The 21883-nt window shown below is 47.8% G+C and overlaps 1 protein-coding gene across 1 annotated transcript in view; it reads left to right on the top strand.

Annotated features, from left to right (window-relative positions):
* LOC138453026 (tyrosine-protein kinase-like) overlaps positions 1–12278 on the top strand; it is a 370904-nt gene extending 358626 nt beyond the window's left edge. The window contains exon 9 of the mRNA XM_069605443.1: positions 11639–12278. Coding sequence (XP_069461544.1) covers positions 11639–11838 — 200 coding nt within the window. The 3' untranslated portion in view covers positions 11839–12278. The remainder of the gene's footprint in view (positions 1–11638) is intronic.
* The last annotated feature ends 9605 nt before the right edge of the window (positions 12279–21883 follow it).

Raw genomic sequence — 21883 nt, 5'->3', positions numbered from 1 at the left:
GCAGCTGAGGGATTTAACCCTGTTATTACTGAGTACCTGATTTGCAGCAAGGGATCTAACCCTGTTATTACTGAGTACCTGATTTGCAGCAGAAGGGATCTAACCCTGTGAACATTTGTCCATTTTGGGATTTGACCCAGCTACTTATTATATTTTTTGCAACAGGTTCAATTGACCAGGACCGGGAGTGCGCGCCTCACCCACCTTCTTTTTTGTACTGAATGCTATGGGAGTCCCGGGCTCCAGAGGCAGCGCCACGGGGTGACTGTGCCCCACTTTGGAGAATCATAAAGATGGTTCTCTCCCCTCCCCCAAATTTGGGAAGGACTTGTGCTTTGGAGGGGTGTCGGTTGCTGGTCACCTGAACAGAAAAAAACGTTTTCACTACAGCTACCAGAATCCTTTGAGTCTAATTAGACACACCTACTCAACAGCCTCCCTGATGATTATTTGAGATAAGAAAGCGCTAGGAGGAGAACAACTACAGACCACAGAACTGCAGCTGAGGGATTTAACCCTGTTATTACTGAGTACCTGATTTGCAGCAAGGGATCTAACCCTGTTATTACTGAGTACCTGATTTGCAGCAGAAGGGATCTAACCCTGTGAACATTTGTCCATTTTGGGATTTGACCCAGCTACTTATTATATTTTTTGGAACAGGTTCAATTGACCAGGACCGGGAGTGCACGCCTCACCCACCTTCTTTTTTGTACTGAATGCTATGGGAGTCCCGGGCTCCAGAGGCAGCGCCACGGGGTGACTATGCCCCACTTTGGAGAATCATAAAGATGGTTCTCTCCCCTCCCCCAAATTTGGGAAGGACTTGTGCTTTGGAGGGGTGTCGGTTGCTGGTCACCTGAACAGAAAAAAACATTTTCACTACAGCTACCAGAATCCTTTGAGTCTAATTAGACACACCTGCTCAACAGCCTCCCTGATGATTATTTGAGATAAGAAAGCGCTAGGAGGAGAACAACTACAGACCACAGAACTGCAGCTGAGGGATTTAACCCTGTTATTACTGAGTACCTGATTTGCAGCAAGGGATCTAACCCTGTTATTACTGAGTACCTGATTTGCAGCAGAAGGGATCTAACCCTGTGAACATTTGTCCATTTTGGGATTTGACCCAGCTACTTATTATATTTTTTGCAACAGGTTCAATTGACCAGGACCGGGAGTGCGCGCCTCACCCACCTTCTTTTTTGTACTGAATGCTATGGGAGTCCCGGGCTCCAGAGGCAGCGCCACGGGGTGACTGTGCCCCACTTTGGAGAATCATAAAGATGGTTCTCTCCCCTCCCCCAAATTTGGGAAGGACTTGTGCTTTGGAGGGGTGTCGGTTGCTGGTCACCTGAACAGAAAAAAACGTTTTCACTACAGCTACCAGAATCCTTTGAGTCTAATTAGACACACCTGCTCAACAGCCTCCCTGATGATTATTTGAGATAAGAAAGCGCTAGGAGGAGAACAACTACAGACCACAGAACTGCAGCTGAGGGATTTAACCCTGTTATTACTGAGTACCTGATTTGCAGCAAGGGATCTAACCCTGTTATTACTGAGTACCTGATTTGCAGCAGAAGGGATCTAACCCTGTGAACATTTGTCCATTTTGGGATTTGACCCAGCTACTTATTATATTTTTTGCAACAGGTTCAATTGACCAGGACCGGGAGTGCGCGCCTCACCCACCTTCTTTTTTGTACTGAATGCTATGGGAGTCCCGGGCTCCAGAGGCAGCGCCACGGGGTGACTGTGCCCCACTTTGGAGAATCATAAAGATGGTTCTCTCCCCTCCCCCAAATTTGGGAAGGACTTGTGCTTTGGAGGGGTGTCGGTTGCTGGTCACCTGAACAGAAAAAAACGTTTTCACTACAGCTACCAGAATCCTTTGAGTCTAATTAGACACACCTGCTCAACAGCCTCCCTGATGATTATTTGAGATAAGAAAGCGCTAGGAGGAGAACAACTACAGACCACAGAACTGCAGCTGAGGGATTTAACCCTGTTATTACTGAGTACCTGATTTGCAGCAAGGGATCTAACCCTGTTATTACTGAGTACCTGATTTGCAGCAGAAGGGATCTAACCCTGTGAACATTTGTCCATTTTGGGATTTGACCCAGCTACTTATTATATTTTTTGCAACAGGTTCAATTGACCAGGACCGGGAGTGCACGCCTCACCCACCTTCTTTTTTGTACTGAATGCTATGGGAGTCCCGGGCTCCAGAGGCAGCGCCACGGGGTGACTATGCCCCACTTTGGAGAATCATAAAGATGGTTCTCTCCCCTCCCCCAAATTTGGGAAGGACTTGTGCTTTGGAGGGGTGTCGGTTGCTGGTCACCTGAACAGAAAAAAACATTTTCACTACAGCTACCAGAATCCTTTGAGTCTAATTAGACACACCTGCTCAACAGCCTCCCTGATGATTATTTGAGATAAGAAAGCGCTAGGAGGAGAACAACTACAGACCACAGAACTGCAGCTGAGGGATTTAACCCTGTTATTACTGAGTACCTGATTTGCAGCAAGGGATCTAACCCTGTTATTACTGAGTACCTGATTTGCAGCAGAAGGGATCTAACCCTGTGAACATTTGTCCATTTTGGGATTTGACCCAGCTACTTATTATATTTTTTGCAACAGGTTCAATTGACCAGGACCGGGAGTGCGCGCCTCACCCACCTTCTTTTTTGTACTGAATGCTATGGGAGTCCCGGGCTCCAGAGGCAGCGCCACGGGGTGACTGTGCCCCACTTTGGAGAATCATAAAGATGGTTCTCTCCCCTCCCCCAAATTTGGGAAGGACTTGTGCTTTGGAGGGGTGTCGGTTGCTGGTCACCTGAACAGAAAAAAACGTTTTCACTACAGCTACCAGAATCCTTTGAGTCTAATTAGACACACCTGCTCAACAGCCTCCCTGATGATTATTTGAGATAAGAAAGCGCTAGGAGGAGAACAACTACAGACCACAGAACTGCAGCTGAGGGATTTAACCCTGTTATTACTGAGTACCTGATTTGCAGCAAGGGATCTAACCCTGTTATTACTGAGTACCTGATTTGCAGCAGAAGGGATCTAACCCTGTGAACATTTGTCCATTTTGGGATTTGACCCAGCTACTTATTATATTTTTTGCAACAGGTTCAATTGACCAGGACCGGGAGTGCGCGCCTCACCCACCTTCTTTTTTGTACTGAATGCTATGGGAGTCCCGGGCTCCAGAGGCAGCGCCACGGGGTGACTGTGCCCCACTTTGGAGAATCATAAAGATGGTTCTCTCCCCTCCCCCAAATTTGGGAAGGACTTGTGCTTTGGAGGGGTGTCGGTTGCTGGTCACCTGAACAGAAAAAAACGTTTTCACTACAGCTACCAGAATCCTTTGAGTCTAATTAGACACACCTACTCAACAGCCTCCCTGATGATTATTTGAGATAAGAAAGCGCTAGGAGGAGAACAACTACAGACCACAGAACTGCAGCTGAGGGATTTAACCCTGTTATTACTGAGTACCTGATTTGCAGCAAGGGATCTAACCCTGTTATTACTGAGTACCTGATTTGCAGCAGAAGGGATCTAACCCTGTGAACATTTGTCCATTTTGGGATTTGACCCAGCTACTTATTATATTTTTTGCAACAGGTTCAATTGACCAGGACCGGGAGTGCGCGCCTCACCCACCTTCTTTTTTGTACCGAATGCTATGGGAGTCCCGGGCTCCAGAGGCAGCGCCACGGGGTGACTGTGCCCCACTTTGGAGAATCATAAAGATGGTTCTCTCCCCTCCCCCAAATTTGGGAAGGACTTGTGCTTTGGAGGGGTGTCGGTTGCTGGTCACCTGAACAGAAAAAAACGTTTTCACTACAGCTACCAGAATCCTTTGAGTCTAATTAGACAAACCTGCTCAACAGCCTCCCTGATGATTATTTGAGATAAGAAAGCGCTAGGAGGAGAACAACTACAGACCACAGAACTGCAGCTGAGGGATTTAACCCTGTTATTACTGAGTACCTGATTTGCAGCAAGGGATCTAACCCTGTTATTACTGAGTACCTGATTTGCAGCAGAAGGGATCTAACCCTGTGAACACTTGTCCATTTTGGGATTTGACCCAGCTACTTATTATATTTTTTGCAACAGGTTCAATTGACCAGGACCGGGAGTGCGCGCCTCACCCACCTTCTTTTTTGTACTGAATGCTATGGGAGTCCCGGGCTCCAGAGGCAGCGCCACGGGGTGACTGTGCCCCACTTTGGAGAATCATAAAGATGGTTCTCTCCCCTCCCCCAAATTTGGGAAGGACTTGTGCTTTGGAGGGGTGTCGGTTGCTGGTCACCTGAACAGAAAAAAACGTTTTCACTACAGCTACCAGAATCCTTTGAGTCTAATTAGACACACCTGCTCAACAGCCTCCCTGATGATTATTTGAGATAAGAAAGCGCTAGGAGGAGAACAACTACAGACCACAGAACTGCAGCTGAGGGATTTAACCCTGTTATTACTGAGTACCTGATTTGCAGCAAGGGATCTAACCCTGTTATTACTGAGTACCTGATTTGCAGCAGAAGGGATCTAACCCTGTGAACATTTGTCCATTTTGGGATTTGACCCAGCTACTTATTATATTTTTTGCAACAGGTTCAATTGACCAGGACCGGGAGTGCGCGCCTCACCCACCTTCTTTTTTGTACTGAATGCTATGGGAGTCCCGGGCTCCAGAGGCAGCGCCACGGGGTGACTGTGCCCCACTTTGGAGAATCATAAAGATGGTTCTCTCCCCTCCCCCAAATTTGGGAAGGACTTGTGCTTTGGAGGGGTGTCGGTTGCTGGTCACCTGAACAGAAAAAAACGTTTTCACTATAGCTACCAGAATCCTTTGAGTCTAATTAGACAAACCTGCTCAACAGCCTCCCTGATGATTATTTGAGATAAGAAAGCGCTAGGAGGAGAACAACTACAGACCACAGAACTGCAGCTGAGGGATTTAACCCTGTTATTACTGAGTACCTGATTTGCAGCCAGGGATCTAACCCTGTTATTACTGAGTACCTGGTTTGCAGCAGAAGGGATCTAACCCTGTGAACATTTGTCCATTTTGGGATTTGACCCAGCTACTTATTATATTTTTTGCAACAGGTTCAATTGACCAGGACCGGGAGTGCGCGCCTCACCCACCTTCTTTTTTGTACTGAATACTATAAGGTGTTGGCATGATTGTCAGGCATTCGCTCTTCTCTTTGGCTGGTGCATGGTGGGCAGCATGATGTTCAGGCCTTCACTCTTCTCTTTGGCTGGTACATGGTGGGCAGCATGATGTTCCGGCATTCGCTCTTCTCTTTGGCTGGTGTATGGGGGCATCATGATGTTCAGGCATTTGCTCTTCTCTTTGGCTGATGCATGGTGGGCAGCATGATGTTCAGGCATTTGCTCTTCTCTTTGGCTGGTGCATGGTGGGCAGCATGATGTTCAGGCATTTGCTCTTCTCTTTGGCTGGTGCATGGCAAGCAGCATGATGTTCAGGCCTTTGCTCTTCTCTTTGGCTGGTGCATGGTGGGCAGCATGATGTTCAGGCATTGTCTCTTCTCTTTGGCTGGTGTATGGTGGGCAGCATGATGTTCAGGCATTCGCTCTTATCTTTGGCTGATGCATGGTGGGCAGCATGATGTTCCGGCATTCGCTCTTCTCTTTGGCTGGTGCATGGTGGACATCATGATGTTCAGACATTTGCTCTTCTCTTTGGCTGAGGCAATGTGGGCAGCATGATGTTCAGGCCTTCGCTCTTCTCTGTGGCTGGTGCATGACGGGAAGCATGATGTTTAGGCCTTCACTCTTCTCTTTGGCTGGTGCATGGCAAGCAGCATGATGTTCAGGCCTTCGCTCTTCTCTTTGGCTGGTGCATGGTGGGCAGGATGATGTTCAGGCCTTCGCTCTTCTCTTTGGCTGGTGCATGGCGAGCAGCATGAAGTTCAGGCCTTCGCTCTTCTCTTTGGCTGGTGCATGGCGGGCAGCATGATGTTTAGGCCTTCGCTCTTCTCTTTGGCTGGTGCATGGCAAGCAGCATGATGTTCAGGCCTTTGCTCTTCTCTTTGGCTGATGTATGGCGGGCAGCATGATGCTCAGGCCTTCGCTCTTCTCTTTGGCTGGTGCATGGTGGGCAGCATGGTGTTCAGGCCTTCGCTCTTCTCTTTGGCTGGTGCATGATAGGCAGCATGATGTTCAGGCATTCTCTCTTCTCTTTGGCTAATGCATGGTGGGCAGCATGATGTTCCGGCATTCGCTCTTCTCTGTGGCTGGTGCATGACGGGAAGCATGATGTCTAGGCCTTCACTCTTCTCTTTGGCTGGTGCATGGCAAGCAGCATGATGTTCAGGCCTTTGCTCTTCTCTTTTGCTGGTGTATGGGGGCAGCATGATGTTCAGGCCTTTGCTCTTCTCTTTGGCTGGTGTATGGCGGGCAGCATGATGTTCAGGCCTTCGCTCTTCTCTTGAGCTGGTGCATGGCGGGCAGCATGATGTTCAGGCCTTCGCTCTTCTCTTTGGCTGGTGCATGGTGGGCAGGATGATGTTCAGGCCATCGCTCTTCTCTTTGGCTGGTCCATGGCGAGCAGCATGAAGTTCAGGCCTTCGCTCTTCTCTTTGGCTGGTGCATGGCGGGCAGCATGATGTTTAGGCCTTCGCTCTTCTCTTTGGCTGGTGCATGGCAAGCAGCATGATGTTCAGGCCTTTGCTCTTCTCTTTGGCTGGTGTATGGCGGGCAGCATGATGCTCAGGCCTTCGCTCTTCTCTTCGGCTGGTACATGGTGGGCAGCATGATGTTCAGGCCATCACTCTTCTCTTTGGCTGGTGCATGGTAGGCAGCATGATGTTCAGGCATTGTCTCTTCTCTTTGGCTAATGCATGGTGGGCAGCATGATGTTCCGGCATTCGCTCTTCTCTTTGGCTGGTGCATGGTGGGCAGCATGATGTTCAGGCATTCGCTCTTCTCTTTGGCTGGTGTATGGTGGGCAGCATGATGTTCAGGCCTTCGCTCTTCTCTTTGGCTGGTGCATGGAGAGCAGCATGATGTTCCGGCCTTCGCTCTTCTCTTTGGCTGGTGCATGGCGAGTAGCATGATGTTCAGGCCTTTGCTCTTCTCTTTGGCTGGTGCATGGCGGGCAGCATGATGTTTAGGCCTTCGCTCTTCTCTTTGGCTGGTGCATGGCAAGCAGCATGATGTTTAGGCCTTCGCTCTTCTCTTTGGCTGGTGTATGGGGGCAGCATGATGTTCAGGCTTTTGCTCTTCTCTTTGGCTGGTGTATGGCGGGCAGCATGATGTTTAGGCCTTTGCTCTTCTCTTTGGCTGGTGCATGGCAAGCAGCATGATGTTCAGGCCTTTGCTTTTCTCTTTGGCTCGTGTATGGGGGCAGCATGATGTTCAGGCCTTCGCTCTTCCCTTTGACTAGTGCATGGCGAGCAGCATGATGTTCAGGCCTTCGCACTTCTCTTTGGCTGTTCTATGGTGGGCAGCATGATGTTTAGGCATTTTCTCTTCTCTTTGGCTGGTGTATGGTGGGCAGCATGATGTTCAGGCCTTCGCTCTTCTCTTTGGCTGGTGCATGGCTAGCAGCATGATGTTCTGGCCTTCGCTCTTCTCTTTGACTGGTGCATGGAGAGCAGCATGATGTTCAGGCCTTCGCTCTTCTCTTTGGCTGGTGCATGGCGGGCAGCATGATGTTTAGGCCTTCGCTCTTCTCTTTGGCTGGTGCATGGCAAGCAGCATGATGTTTAGGCGTTCGCTCTTCTCTTTGGCTGGTGTATGGGGGCAGCATGATGTTCAGACCTTTGCTCTTCTCTTTGGCTGGTGCATGGCGAGCAGCATGATGTTCAGGCCTTCGCTCTTCTCTTTGGCTGGTGCATGGCGGGCAGCATGATGTTCAGGCCTTCGGTCTTCTCTTTGGCTGTTCTATGGTGGGCAGCATGATGTTCAGGCATTCGCTCTTCTCTTTGGCTGGTGCATGGCGGGCAGCATGATGTTTAGGCCTTTGCTCTTCTCTTTGGCTGGTGCATGGCAAGCAGCATGATGTTCAGGCCTTTGCTCTTCTCTTTGGCTGGTGTATGGGGGCAGCATGATTTTCAGGCCTTCGCTCTTCTCTTTGGCTGGTGCATGGTGGGCAGCATGATGTTCAGGCATTCGCTCTTCTCTTTGGCCGGTGTATGGTGGGCAGCATGATGTTCAGGCCTTCGCTCTTCTCTTTGGCTGGTGCATGGCGAGCAGCATGATGTTCCGGCCTTCGCTCTTCTCTTTGGCTGGTGCATGGCGAGCAGCATGATGTTCAGGCCCTCGCTCTTCTCTTTGGCTGGTGCATGGCGGGCAGCATGATGTTTAGGCCTTCGCTCTTCTCTTTGGCTGGTGCATGGCAAGCAACATGATGTTTAGGCCTTCGCTCTTCTCTTTGGCTGGTGTATGGGGGCATCATGATGTTCAGGCCTTTGCTCTTGTCTTTGGCTGGTGCATGGTGGGCAGCATGATGTTCGGGCCTTTGCTCTTCTCTTTGGCTTGTGCATGGTGGGCAGCATGATATTCATGCCTTCGCTCTTCTCTTTGGCTGGTGCAGGGTGGGCAGCAATATGTTCAGGCCTTTGCTCTTCTCTTTGACTGGTGCATGGTGGGCATCATGATGTTCAGGCCTTCGCTCTTCTCTTTGGCTGGTGTATAGTAGGCAGCATGATGTTCCGGCCTTCGCTCTTCTCTTTGGCTGGTGCATGGTGGGTAGCAAGATGTTAAGGCATTCACTCTTCTCTTTGACTGGTGCATGGCGGGCAGCATGATGTTCAGGCATTCGCTCTTCTCTTTGGCTGGTGCATGGTGGGCAGCATGAAGTTCAGGCATTCGCTCTTCTCTTTGGCTGGTGTATGGCAATCAGGATGATGTTCAGGCCTTTGCTCTTCTCTTTGGCTGGTGTATGGGGGCAGCATGATGTTCAGGCCTTCGCTCTTCTCTTTGGCTGGTGCATGGTGGGCAGCATGAAGTTCAGGCCTTTGCTCTTCTCTTTGGCTGGTGTATGGCAATCAGGATGATGTTCAGGCCTTTGCTCTTCTCTTTGGCTGGTGTATGGCAATCAGGATGATGTTCAGGCCTTTGCTCTTCTCTTTGGCTGGTGTATGGGGGCAGCATGATGTTCAGGCCTTCGCTCTTCCCTTTGACTAGTGCATGGTGGGCAGCATGATGTTCAGGCCTTCGCTCTTCTCTTTGCCTGGTGTGTGGTGGGCAGCATGATGTTCAGGCCTTCGCTCTTCCCTTTGGCTGGTGCATGATGGGCAGCATGATGTTCAGGCCTTCGCTCTTCTCTTTGGCTGGTGCATGGCGGGCAGCATGATTTTCATGCCTTCGCTCTTCTCTATGACTGGTGCGTGGCGGGCAGCATGATGTTCAGGCATTCGCTCTTCTCTTTGGCTGGTGTATGGTGGGCAGCACGATGCTGAGGCCTTCGCTCTTCTCTTTGGCTGGTGCATGGTGCGCAGCTTTGTCCCTTGACTCACCTGTAAAACGCCCATCTCCTATTTCTCCATCTTCTCGGGAAGCCGTCCTCTATTTCTTTCTTCCTTCTCTTCGTTAAGGATCAATCGAGCAGCCTTTCTGCAGACATGCAGTCCCCAGGTTCACGGTATGCTAGGCCACAACCTCTCTTCTCACTCATCCTTCAGGATGGGAAGGTTGTGTGGTTCAGTTTGTTTCAGATCCTTAGACAGGCACAATCCAAAGCAAGAATTGGAGGATTGTGAGCAGTGTTTTCCCTCCCAGCTATAGCTGGAGGCACCTGTAGAGGGTCTAGCCTGAATGAGTGCATGGAGCATCTAGGGGTGTACTGTTTCGTTGAATGTTGGAGAATTTTTTTGATTTGGTCCTCCCAATGGGTGTGTTGGTGGGTGTGGCAGAGGATATTGAAGGTGTTGCGGGAATTGTGTGGGAGCCAATGTGGTGATTTCATGGTTGGAGAGAGTTCAAGGGATTACAATTTACTATCAGTCTTAAGACCTTTTGGGGATGCAAGAGGTAATGTTTTGGTTGTACGAGGTAGAGTGAGCTTTCACAGTCAAGTGCCACTACTACCTGCCGGTGCTTAGGAGCGATCACATGGAGGATATGTTGGTGTATGCTGAGGTTGTGGAGACCTCTGATTACATCTGAGCTTCCAGAGTATTTGCCACGCGAGCTTCTCACCTTAGAGCTAGGGCTGATTGGCTAGTCAAGGAGTGGCTGAGATTGGATGGATGGGAGGAGGGTGGCGAATTTGATTTGGAGGAACAGTAATTCAGTTTTGGATCCATTCATTTTCAGGAAACTTCTTGCTGTCCTTGAATTGGCAGAAGACGTGCAGGTTGCCGGGGACTTGTTTTGGTTTGGATTTCAGATAATGGAGGAATGAAAAGCATTTACATGGCACACCGAAATGTTGGCCTGCTAATGCTGCATCCTCCTGTGTCAGCCTGAGAGTAGAAAGGAAGTCGCTGCCATCTAGGCTGCCAAGAGCAGGCCCAGTGCACGCTGTAGACCACTGGCACAAGCTGTGACTCTTGGGGGGGCACCTATGCTATAGCTCCTCTTATGCACCTTGTCACAACTCCTCAGGACCACATTTACCACTCTGGCCACCAGTCTATTAGAAGTAAGCGCACTGCAGCTTTTTTTCTACTGTAGGTAATTTGGCATATGCGCCTACTGCAGCCATGAGGTTTCAGTAAAGATTGCTTAGTAACCTATACATTGGCCTTCCATCCTTATCAAAGATCATCATTTGACGTGATTGAAGGGGACTCTTGTAGAGGGATGCCAGGCCTGCTACCACTATGATTTTTGTGCTATGAAAAGTTTATGATTTGGGACCCCTCTCCTGCGGCCACCACTTGCCATAGAAGTTCATGTTTTCATTGCAAAAGAAACCTGCAAACACACACTGGAAAAGTACACTATGAAAAAGTTAACATGCCACATTGTTGAAAGTCACGACAGGCAGCGGCTTAGAAAATACGGGCTACAACTTGACAAATCCTACACAACAGACACTGAAGAAGGTCAACAGCCCAGAAACATACGCGAGAGATCAGAATGACCGAGCCACCAGACATCATTGAGCTTCACTTCACCTGGGCTGTGATATGATTTTAACCCAAGTCCCACCGTCCGATCAAACGGTCCTGCACTTCCCTGTGTCCATGAGCGGTCTCCTCTCGCTTCGTGTCCACACCACTGATAAAATTGCAGATTTAATTGCACAGTCCCCACCAGTCACTGACCCCTAAGTATAACCCATCAGTGATTCCAATTCCAATGTCAGCTATCAGAGTCTGTGTTATAACCATCAGCACCAGTTACTATGTTTGCAATCAGCTCACATTAGCCATACATTGAATAATCAACCTCAATGGCTTGCAAGTACATGCAGAATTCAGAGCACACATCTGGGGGGCTTTGGTAACATTTCTCTTTTGTTTGAAGAAAGGTCAGACAGCAAATTTGCATTTGCATTTATGAATGTTGTATTCACATTTCTGATTTGTTTTCGCTTCCAAAGTCAGATCAAGACTTAAGTGCATTATTCACACCTGATGTGTAGTTGGACACTCACCCATCCCTTTTCTCTTTCCTATAGATATAAACAACCAGGCCTATATAAACAACATGTTCACCAGATCACCACTGTCTGCACCCGAAGGCTGTCCGGAAAACATGGCAGACATTATGCGCTTGTGTTGGGCAATGGAGCGCACTGACAGGCCACCCTTCAAAGATCTGGAGAAGAACCTAACCAAACTAATTGATGCAGGGTTGGCAGAAGACATGGTGCAGTGAAGGCACTGGAGCTCTAGGCTGACTGAGACTTTCTACAACATCCTGTATCATCCTGGAAGTAGAGTCTATCAGCAACATCAGTCAGATCCAAAGACATGAAGAACACATTGGCCAAGGGAGGAGATGTTTCTCTATACCAAATCAGGAAGGCATTTCAGAAAAACAATTCATAAATCCAGGGGGAAGTAATCATGAACTGGGGCAGGAATTCGCCTTTCTTACTCTTTTGGTATCTGATCCGTCTGCCTGATCTGTTTAACCTAAGCACAGGAAGTCCTTCATCTGAGGGAACCATGAAGCTAAACAAATGGGTTCTAAAAGAGTAAGATTGCGCGAGTTACTGTTCAAGCTAAAAATGTGAACAATTATGTCGACCCGTCATTTCTTTGTGATCAGACTACGATAGTCCAGAGGTAAACTCATGAGAAAATCAATGGCAACATCTTGTTATGACACTTTATTTTATATTTTCCTTATGTTTTTAAGTGATAATATTCTCTACCTCATCCTTGAGAGTCAGATGTCAATGATCAGGATTCGTACGTGACAGTGTAATCCAGATATTAATGCTCCAAAATCTCTCCAGTCCGAGAAGTAGAACTTATTGGTGGCATCCTACCTAGGATGGAATGGTCCTCCTTGCTGCCAGACAATTCTGCCTCTTTTGTGGTCTCATCAGTGGATAGCTTGCATGCAATACAATTATCCTTCTCGTTGCTCGACACTGATGTCTATGGGGTTGACTCATCAATAGGTAGATTGCATATGATACACCAATCCTTCTTGCTGTTGGACACTGATGTTAATGGGGTTGGGTCATCAATGGCTGTGCAAACTTCCTCCATACTACTGGACAGTCTGTTGTATGGCTCCGGAGAGAGGAAACTCTGCAGCAATGACTCATCGATGAATAGATTACGTTTGATTGAATAATTTCCTCACCACTGGAAAAAGATGTCTATGATCACGTCTCATCAATGGGTGACTTACATACGACACAATTATCAAACACTTACATCTATGGCAATGATCTCATCTATCTGACACCAGGGGAGTTGCTAGGTCTGGAAAAGACCCGGGGCTAAGCTGATGTTGGAACCGTTGGGACTGGGGGCTAGCTAGTCTTTTGGCTGTAGCTCCTGAGATTCTATCCGGGGCTACAACCAAAAGATCAGGGGCTACAGCCCCCTTAGCCCCCCCCTAGCAACGCCCCTGTGTAACACTCCAGTGAGAGGATAGGAAATGGCTCATCAACGGGTACATTTGTTGTCCTTCTATAGTCACTAAAGGAGGAGAAATGTATTGTTGAGTATCTGATATAACAATTCTTAATTCTACTTTATTCACAGCAAAAGGTTGAACTAATTGTGAAGTGTTTTCAGTGGGCGCCATTACCAAAGGAAGGAGCTTCACTGAAGGTTGTCCGTGCATGTAATCTGATAGACCAACTTGTGACTGTTATCCTCTTGTTATTGAGGGAAGTAGCTCTAGGCGGAGTTCCATCTCAACTCTTACTCAATGTTGGGAGCCATGAAGTCTATGATACAGTGCCAATGGCACTTATTCCACATGGCCTCTCGTGGACGGGAGAAAGAGCCCTATGCATTGGATAATTAGTGGATACATCAATCGCCGCTAATGATCTGAGTTCCACAGGTCCAAATCATCCATCATGCATCAACTAGTGATCCTCCTCGCCTCTTTGTTGACGTAAGGGGTTGAACTGGGATGCACCATCAGTGGGACATCGCAGCAACTGAAGATCTAAATATTCCCCACTCTGCGATCATGAGTTCCTCCAGGAAGGTGCATCAATGTGTATCCAATGTATTGATAAAGCCTTTGAATTCAGAGTGTATGAACTCTTCGATGACTATCCAATATGCCACTATGTCTGTGCCAATAGATGGAGTGCTGCAATGATTATTCATTAATGGCTATCTAATATGCCAGCCAATATTCCCCACATCCTTGCCGTGTTTAGATAAGCAGGATTTATAAATAACAATGTGATATCCTCATCGTGGCATTGCCAAGAGCAGGTACTCTGTAGGGAATATTTAACAGAGAAGAGAGAAGTAATGAAGCGGCAATGGGCAGCTGGTTTCAAAGCCAATAGCCGTTCACTTGTCTGTGCTTGGAGGAATAGCAATCCAGCTCAGAGTTAACACTGGGTATCTGACATGCAATTTAACACTCATCAACTTTGTCCAAGAAGCTGCAGAATATCTTGTGGGGGGACAACCCCTCTAGTTGAGCTACATTTGTAATTTGCCTCTGCCACTGATTCTATTCAATTTTCACCAGGTTAACAATATCAGACCGCCTCCCCCCTCCCCCCACTCACTTTGCACATTGTCACAGTATTTAAAGATGCGGCACACTCTAGACCAGGAACCAGGTTGGTGTGTAAAAAAGAAATATTTATTTTTAGTTTTGAATAAAAATCAAACACATTGGGCCTCTTCACGAGTATGGCGGTAAGGCAACAACGGTGCCATATCGGACCTCCACAGGAAAGTTTTGCATGGACAGAATCCAGGAGGTAATTCTGGAATTACTTACATTTCTTGGCCGGATTCTGTCACTTTGGAGGTATTCCAAAGGCTGGTGTGGAGTCTCCACTATGATGCGCTCCCCCTAGGATGAGCGGGCGGTAATTCTTCAATGCCCACACCCTTTGCCAGGAGTGACTTCTCACAACCGTTGAATTTTTCCGCCACAGAGGATAAAGTCTTACTTGCATAGGAGGTGACTTTATTGACCTTCTCATGCTTTTGGTATAATACTGTTGTCAAGCCTGTATTTGAGAACCCCGTCTCCAAGAAGAACTCCTTGTTTTTGACAGGGTAAGCTAGGTAAGGCGCATGTGAGAGACTTCATTGAGATGTTTTACTGCCTCGGCTTGTTCTGGACCCCATTCCCACTTGACCTCTCCCTTCAACAGATGGACCAGAGGTCTTGTGACCTCTGCATAATCCTCAATGAACTTCCTCCTCTAGTCAGTGTAAGAAGGCTTCTTAGCTCACGCAGAGTTGTGTGGTCTTTCAATCAATTTTACTAGTTCCTTCACTTTCTTAACCTGGGGACAGAGACCCTCAGGGGTTATTTCGTGTCCCAAGAAGTTTACACGGGTCATACACCACTGTGCCTTCTGGAAGGACAGTTTTGCTCCGGCAACCCTCAACTGGTTCAGAACATAGCGGATTTCTGCTATGCGTCCCTCCACAGTTGAGCTTTTAATCAAGACATCATCAACATAGGCGAGGTTACCCATTTCACTCAAATCAGGCATGGCCTTATGTAGGAAGATGTTGAATTCATTGCCAGAGTTTATGTATCTGAAGGGAGTCCGGGTCCAGGTGTACTGCTGCCCCCCAAAGGTAAAGGCCAGCTTGTACTGGTCCTCCCTACTGACGGGCACGGTCCAGTATCCATTTGTCAAGTCAATGGCGGTGTACACCTTTGACTCCTGGATCTGTGCCAGCCCTTGGTCAATGTAGGGAAGAGGCCATCTGGACATGTGGACCAATTTGTTCAGCTCCCTAAGGTCTGTGCAGAGTCTCCATTGGCCATGTGGTTTTAAAATCCCCAGCACCGGATTATTAAAGGTGCTGTGGACTGGATGAATTATCTCATGGGACTGTAGGTTTTTTATAATTTCTGTCAGGGAATCCATAGATGTGAGAGGCAAGCGGTATTGCTTCACGAATACAGGAGTCATCCCAGGGTCCGTGGGAATTGAGGTAGTATGTACCTCGGTACAACCACAGTCGTACGATTCCACAGCAAATATATCTTGAAAATCTAAGCACACCTGTTTCAACTTTTGCTTTTGTTCCTCAGTCTCACAGGCATCAGCGAGGTTGACCTGCTCTTCAACCATCTGCCTGAAGCCTGGAAAGACTTCGGGTTTTGCGATCTCAGCAGCCTACTCCAGCTGAGTGAAGAGGTCTCTGATTAAAATGTTGATCTGGACAGAGGGTTTCAGGTAGGATAGGCAGTCATTGTGGACCTGGAATATCACCTCAACTTCCTGATGCCACAGGTCACCTCTTCCCCCCCGTAAGGGCAGGATGAGTACACCAGGAAATTCCCCCCTTGCCGGGTGAAGATCCTTTCTGGTGGTATGTCATCGTCATTGTCATAGCCATAATTGGGGATTGGTCCTATCAGTTAATTTCCTAGATCCATGGAAAAATGCTGGAGATCAACCACCATTCCAATAATGGTTCCTGCGCCCATAGTGATACTCCTTAGGTCGCTGTTATCCCCCACTATTGGAATGGTGTTGTGTTCTTCATTGACTAATGGTGTAGGGTTTAGCCCCAACCCCTGCTGTTGGAGATGGGCATTGAGGTGTACACATGCGTCTGGAGTTTTTAGTTTCTGTCCTCTCTTAATTTTTAAGTCAAGTGGGAATTGTCGTGTCCATCCTGGGATGGTGACCTCCTCTCCAATTTGAACGTCAACTGCATACGGCAGCAATTGAGCTGACCAAAATGCCTTTTCAGAATCATCATCAAAGCCCATGGGATTGCCCCCCAGTTGGGACCAGGCCTTGTAATTTATAAGGTCTAAATTAATTACAAATCGATTGAGAATGTCACTGTCTAAATAGAATGCAGCAGGGACATCTCGCACAACCCAACAATTATGCTCTATGCTTTTGTCACCTATGGACATTTTGAGCATACACCTGCTAGGTAGGAGATGTTTAGAGTTGGGGGTTTCCAGACCCATTTCCCATTTATCAATCAATTTAAATGTGGGATTGGTTGGATGTTTCGGGAGTTTCCTGAACATGGCTTTGCTGATGAAGCTCTTTCTGTTATTAAGGCACACTCTGTCGAGAACAGGCTCCTTCCCCTCATTTAACTGAATAGAGAGGAACAGTTGTTCTCTTATTTTCTGAATATCAGCTATGCTTTGAGCTGGTTTTTCATTACTTTTGACTACAGACTTTGGATTTTCAGATTGGGAATTGGTATAACATTTCAAAGTATTTCCTTCCAGTGTGTGTTAAGTGAGGCACGACGCCGAGGAAAGATTAAATAAGCGTTTATTTAATTTGTAATCAGAGCAGGCAGCAAACGCACCCAAGCGATCAGATGCTGGGATCAACTGCTCCTGCTTCGAAATGTAACATTCTGGATACACATTCTGAGAGAATCCTGGTAAAAGGGAAACTCTCAGAATGTGCATACATCACTCAGAACACTGGTATGTAACAAAACGAACAACAGAGATAACTTACAACCTAACACACCTCCCTCCTTACACATGAACAAGCATTTTACTATAACTATTCAAGATAGTAATCCTTGAGGCGATCTGGCAATTCTTTGCTCTTTTGCATTGTGCTTCAACGTTGGATTCTGAGTCTTCTGAAATACATTTGTCTGATTGTGATTGTGATGCCTTTTCTTCCTGTTCCTCTTGGCTTTCACAATCCAGATTGTCTCTCATCACACTTTCACAGACAGGATTGGATGTGCTTTTGACCAGTCTAGACTTTGACCAGCACTCACCCCCCTCCAGTATGACCACGCTGCCTCGTATAGCTTTCACTCTCCTTATGCCTATGAACTTACTTTCTGTACATTCCATCATTCCACGTGAGGTCATAATGAAGAGCATGTAGTAGCTGCTTTTCGCCACTGCGACTGCGTCACCAGGCAACAATGGGTAGCAATTTCTCAAAAGTAAACAAATGTCCCGATATGACAGCTGAGTCCGCCTCCACATATCGTGATGACGTGGGCGGGTCTCACAGATTGTGCGCGCGGGAGCGGCTGCACTATATTGGACCCTGTGGAGTCCTCCTCTGACGTGGGACCTCCTCCCCCCAAATGCGGCACACACCCCCTTGCCTGATGGGGGGCTGTCACGGCGTCTGCTGTCTGGTGTGCCGTTGCCGTAGGGATGACAGGGCATGTGGCTGTGGTGCTGCAGCTGGGGCCGCAGGTGGCTCGCGCGCCCATCTGTACTCCCGGGACAGGGAGGAGCGGCACTTTGGAGACACAGTTGGGAAGGCTTCCGTTGTCCGATCTTGGCACCTGGGAGTCGGGTCCTGGGTCAGTGCTGGGACGTGCGGCTCGTCCTCATCGCCAATGTTAAGTGAGGCATGATGCCGAGGAAAGATTAAATAAGCGTTTATTTAATTTGTAATCAGAGCAAGCAGCAAACGCACCCAAGCGATCAGATGCTGGGATCAACTGCTCCTGCTTCGAAACGTAACATTCTGTATACACATTCTGAGAAAATCCTGGTAAAAGGGAAACTCTCAGTATGCGCATACATCACTTAGAACATTGGTATGTAATGAAATGAACAACAGAGATAACTTACAATGCCACTTGAAACTGGAAGTAAGGTTGATTTTCAGGAATGGAGAAGAGTTCCCATCACCAGTTTGTTGTCCTACAGCAAATACTTTAATGTCAGGTATTTGATTATTTTGGAAATTAAACTCAATTTGATCAGAATTTTGTTCAACCATGTGGCATGTGCCATTTAAACTGACATGGTTGACACTTTGTTTTAATTTTATTGGCCAGTTAGTCTGAGTCCAGAGGACCTTATTTACGCCGTCTATCAGGGGAGACAACCTGCAAAGGAGGTCATTACCTAATAGACATGGGGTCCCCTCTGGAGTCATGACTATAACCGGGTGCTTCCCCTTATGTCTCCCAATTTTAATTTCCAGATCCACAGTCCCCATGACGGGAATTTCATTCCCATCGACGTTTCGGAGTTGTCCAGGAAGAGGGGTGAGCGGGATCTGGTGTCTTTCTCCCCTTCCTGAATTTAGCTGCTGAAAGGCCCTTTTGGAGAGAAGAGTGGCTTGGGATCCAGTGTCCACCAGTGCTAAAAATGAACATTGGCCTTGCACTTGGACGGGGGCGTAGAATCTACCTTCTTTCTCCTCCAATGGGCAAAGGTAATGGGCATTTTGGGCAAGCTGGGCGGTCAATTTCTTTATTTTGATTTTGGACTCCTACACAGTGGTGTTTTGTACAGTTTTCTGTGCCAGAGTCTGGGTCTCTGTAACAAAAATGTTGCATCCTGAAATATGTGGGATTTCACAATGCCCTTTTTCCCTTAGCTCTGTGCTGCCCCCTTTCACCTGGTGGCAGTCACTAGAAACAGTTTGTGGGGAGGATCCCTCCATTCATATTTTGTTCTCTGGATGACAATTCTGGGGTTCAGGAAGGGTGATTCTGAATCAATTGCCACAACTACCCAGTCTAGGTTCTGGTCTCTTGGGACCCATTCTTCTTTGGGAGGAGTTCCCCCGTCCCTGAAGGAGAAGATTTCCTTCCCAGAATCCTCCAAGGATTCTTCCCCTTCAAACTGGAGGACATTGACTTCCTCCACAAAATAGGTCTATCATTTCTTTGTTTCTCCCACCCTCTGTTCCCTGGGTTGCAGATTTTCGGGGACAAGAGATTTTAGTTCTGGTTCCAGCGTGTCCAAGGGCTTTTCATGGGTGAGGAAGGAAGCTTCCTCTAGGGCTTTGCACCCCCCCCTTCCTCCGTGCCTCCTCCTCTGGAACCGATGGGTTGTCGGGGTTTTCTCCCCATCATTGTTCTGGGGTACCAGACCCTTCGTTTGAGGGGTTCTGAGCCACCATTTTTATCTGAGGGTTCTGCTGAGCCCTCAACATGCGACTCAGATCCTGAGTGAGGTTCTGGACCTGGCGCTCCAGTTGACACACCCGCTCCAGCTGGTTCGAGGTCTTTGATCAAACCTAGGATGTTCTCGGGAAGGGTAACCCTCCACCCTAGGCTTCCCCTCTCCCGGATTGGGTGGTCTGGACTCCTGAAAGCAGGGAGAGAAAGGAAGGTTGTCCTGCAGGTTGGGGTTTGGGAAGTGCCGGGGGAAGAAACTTAACCCAGGATTTGGAGGATTACTGCCCTCCTGAGGGAAGTTAGGAGGGACATTTCCTGGGTCAGTACTCACCTGATTGGATCCCCCCCTTGGGCTGGGGGAGTCCACACATACCCCAAGATAGGTTGGTTGCCCTTATACCTGGGACCTATATAATTAGCAGAGTTAGAGGTCACATTGGTGGGCTTTCCTACCTAGCTTCCAACAGCTGCTGATTGATCAGAAGGCCTTCTTTGCCTCTGATGTGGCTGGTTTTGGGAAGGTATGTTTCTAGGCCCCCCATTTCTAGGTTCAAAATGGGGGCAACCTTCACCTCCGCCATCTTAGCAGCAGAGGGGGTGTTGGTTGGTTTGGGGTTTTTTGTTTGGTTTTTGCTTTCTGCAGGTTTTTGGACCTCATAGATCTGGGTATCCTGCTCTATTACCCAGTCCAGGGTCCTGTTGTGAAAATCCCTTACCAGCTGCGTCATTATATATTTTGGGAGCGCATGAAAATAGGTGGTTATAAATTCCATACTATTCGTGTGCACACGCCTGGTAGTTTGCACAAAGGCACGTTTTAGCTCCTGCACAAATACTCTTGGGGCCTGATCCACTCCACACTGCAGATTGTAGGCCACCGCAGGCCTCCTGGGGGTTTCTGTGTGTGGAAAAGTGCTTCAAGATGGCCGCCTTATAGGTGGACCACCTTGAATGGTTTTGGTCTTCCAGCCCAGCAAAGAAGCTGGAGTATTCCGGAGAGAACGTCCATTTGGCATAGTCTATGCAATTCTGGCCATTATTGATGTTAAAAGAGTTGATCATCTGTTCATAGAGCTCCAGATGCTCCCAGACAGAATATTTTGCATTTTTGTGATATAAGGTCATGACTTTTCTAATAGCCTTAATCTGTTTGATGGGGTCTTTCATCAGGGCTCTCTTTTGTTTGTTAGCCTTCTGTTGCCACTTTACCTGAGTCCATTCGCCCTCACACTCAGAGACGATACTATTTGAGGTCCCCTCTTTATCTTCTAGGTGCTCCCTGATTCTTTGAGCTTGTAAGTGGCTCTCAGAATGGTGGGGCCTAGTTTCTTCTCCCCTGTTGTACCTTGAGCTCTCTGTGTCACTCCCATGGGACTCCCTCTTTCGCACAGGAGAGTGGTCTTCTGACTCCTCTCTGCTTCCAGGGTTAGTGGAGAATCCCACCCACTGCTCTGATTTGGTGGAGGTTTTCAAAATACTCTTTTGGGGCCTTAATTCCTGCTCTTTATTTTCTGCAAAGCAAACCAAATGGTCCCGTTGTAGGAGATGTTTCTGCAGGTCTAGCTCCCTGATTTTCTCCTCATAGGAGCTTTCCTGGTCAGAGATATCGGCCATAATATTTTAGAATCTGTACAGGGATGCCTGTCCATCAATCTCTGATGGGCAGCTGCCTGCCTGTTCAGTCATGCTGGACCTACTAGAGTCTGGCTGCCTCATGATTCCCGGTTCTTGTGAACCAGCGGACATGAATTCAGCAGTGCCTTGCACATACAAATTGGTAGATGGGTTTAAGGCCCTTGGTACAGAGGGCATCACACTGTGATCAGGTGCGGCCCTGTCCCTCAAGTTTAGATTCAGCCAAGCATACTCTTTTTCTAACAACTCCAGTTTCTCCCTCTCTGTCCCCATCTCCTGACAGAAGCCTAAGGCCTGAGCCTTTCGCTCTGCTATCAGGGCTTGACTTACCTCTATCACCTGCTCTTGAGCTGCCACCTGCTTGTGGAGTCCACTGTCTTCATCACAGAGGGCCCCATTGTCTTTTTGTGCTGCTTGTATGGCCTGGGAACACTGAGACAATTTTCGTTGCAGGAGATTCATCTCCTAATTTTGTGCATTTTTAGCTTGGGTGTTCTCTTCTAGAGCACCTTCTACTTGTCTTGTGTGCCCCAATAATGTTTTATGTTCTACCTTTAGTTTGTTCAGTTTCTGGAGGTCTAACTCTCTTTTCTGTAGTTCTTTGTTTAAGTTGCACACTTCCTGACATAGGGTATCTTTTTTTTTTGATGCAGGGTGCCCCTTTGTTCAGCCAGGTCATCCTGCTGTTGTTTGATTGTACTTAATGTCTGGCGTGCTTGGTTACATTCTGTCTGGAGGTGGAGTTCTTGACTGATGAATTTATTATTCTCCTCTTC

Source organism: Ambystoma mexicanum, chromosome 4p (assembly GCF_040938575.1).
Source record: "Ambystoma mexicanum isolate Mex_15411 chromosome 4p, UKY_AmexF1_1, whole genome shotgun sequence".
NCBI lineage: Eukaryota > Metazoa > Chordata > Amphibia > Caudata > Ambystomatidae > Ambystoma > Ambystoma mexicanum.
This window is presented reverse-complemented; position numbering and strand designations above follow the sequence as displayed.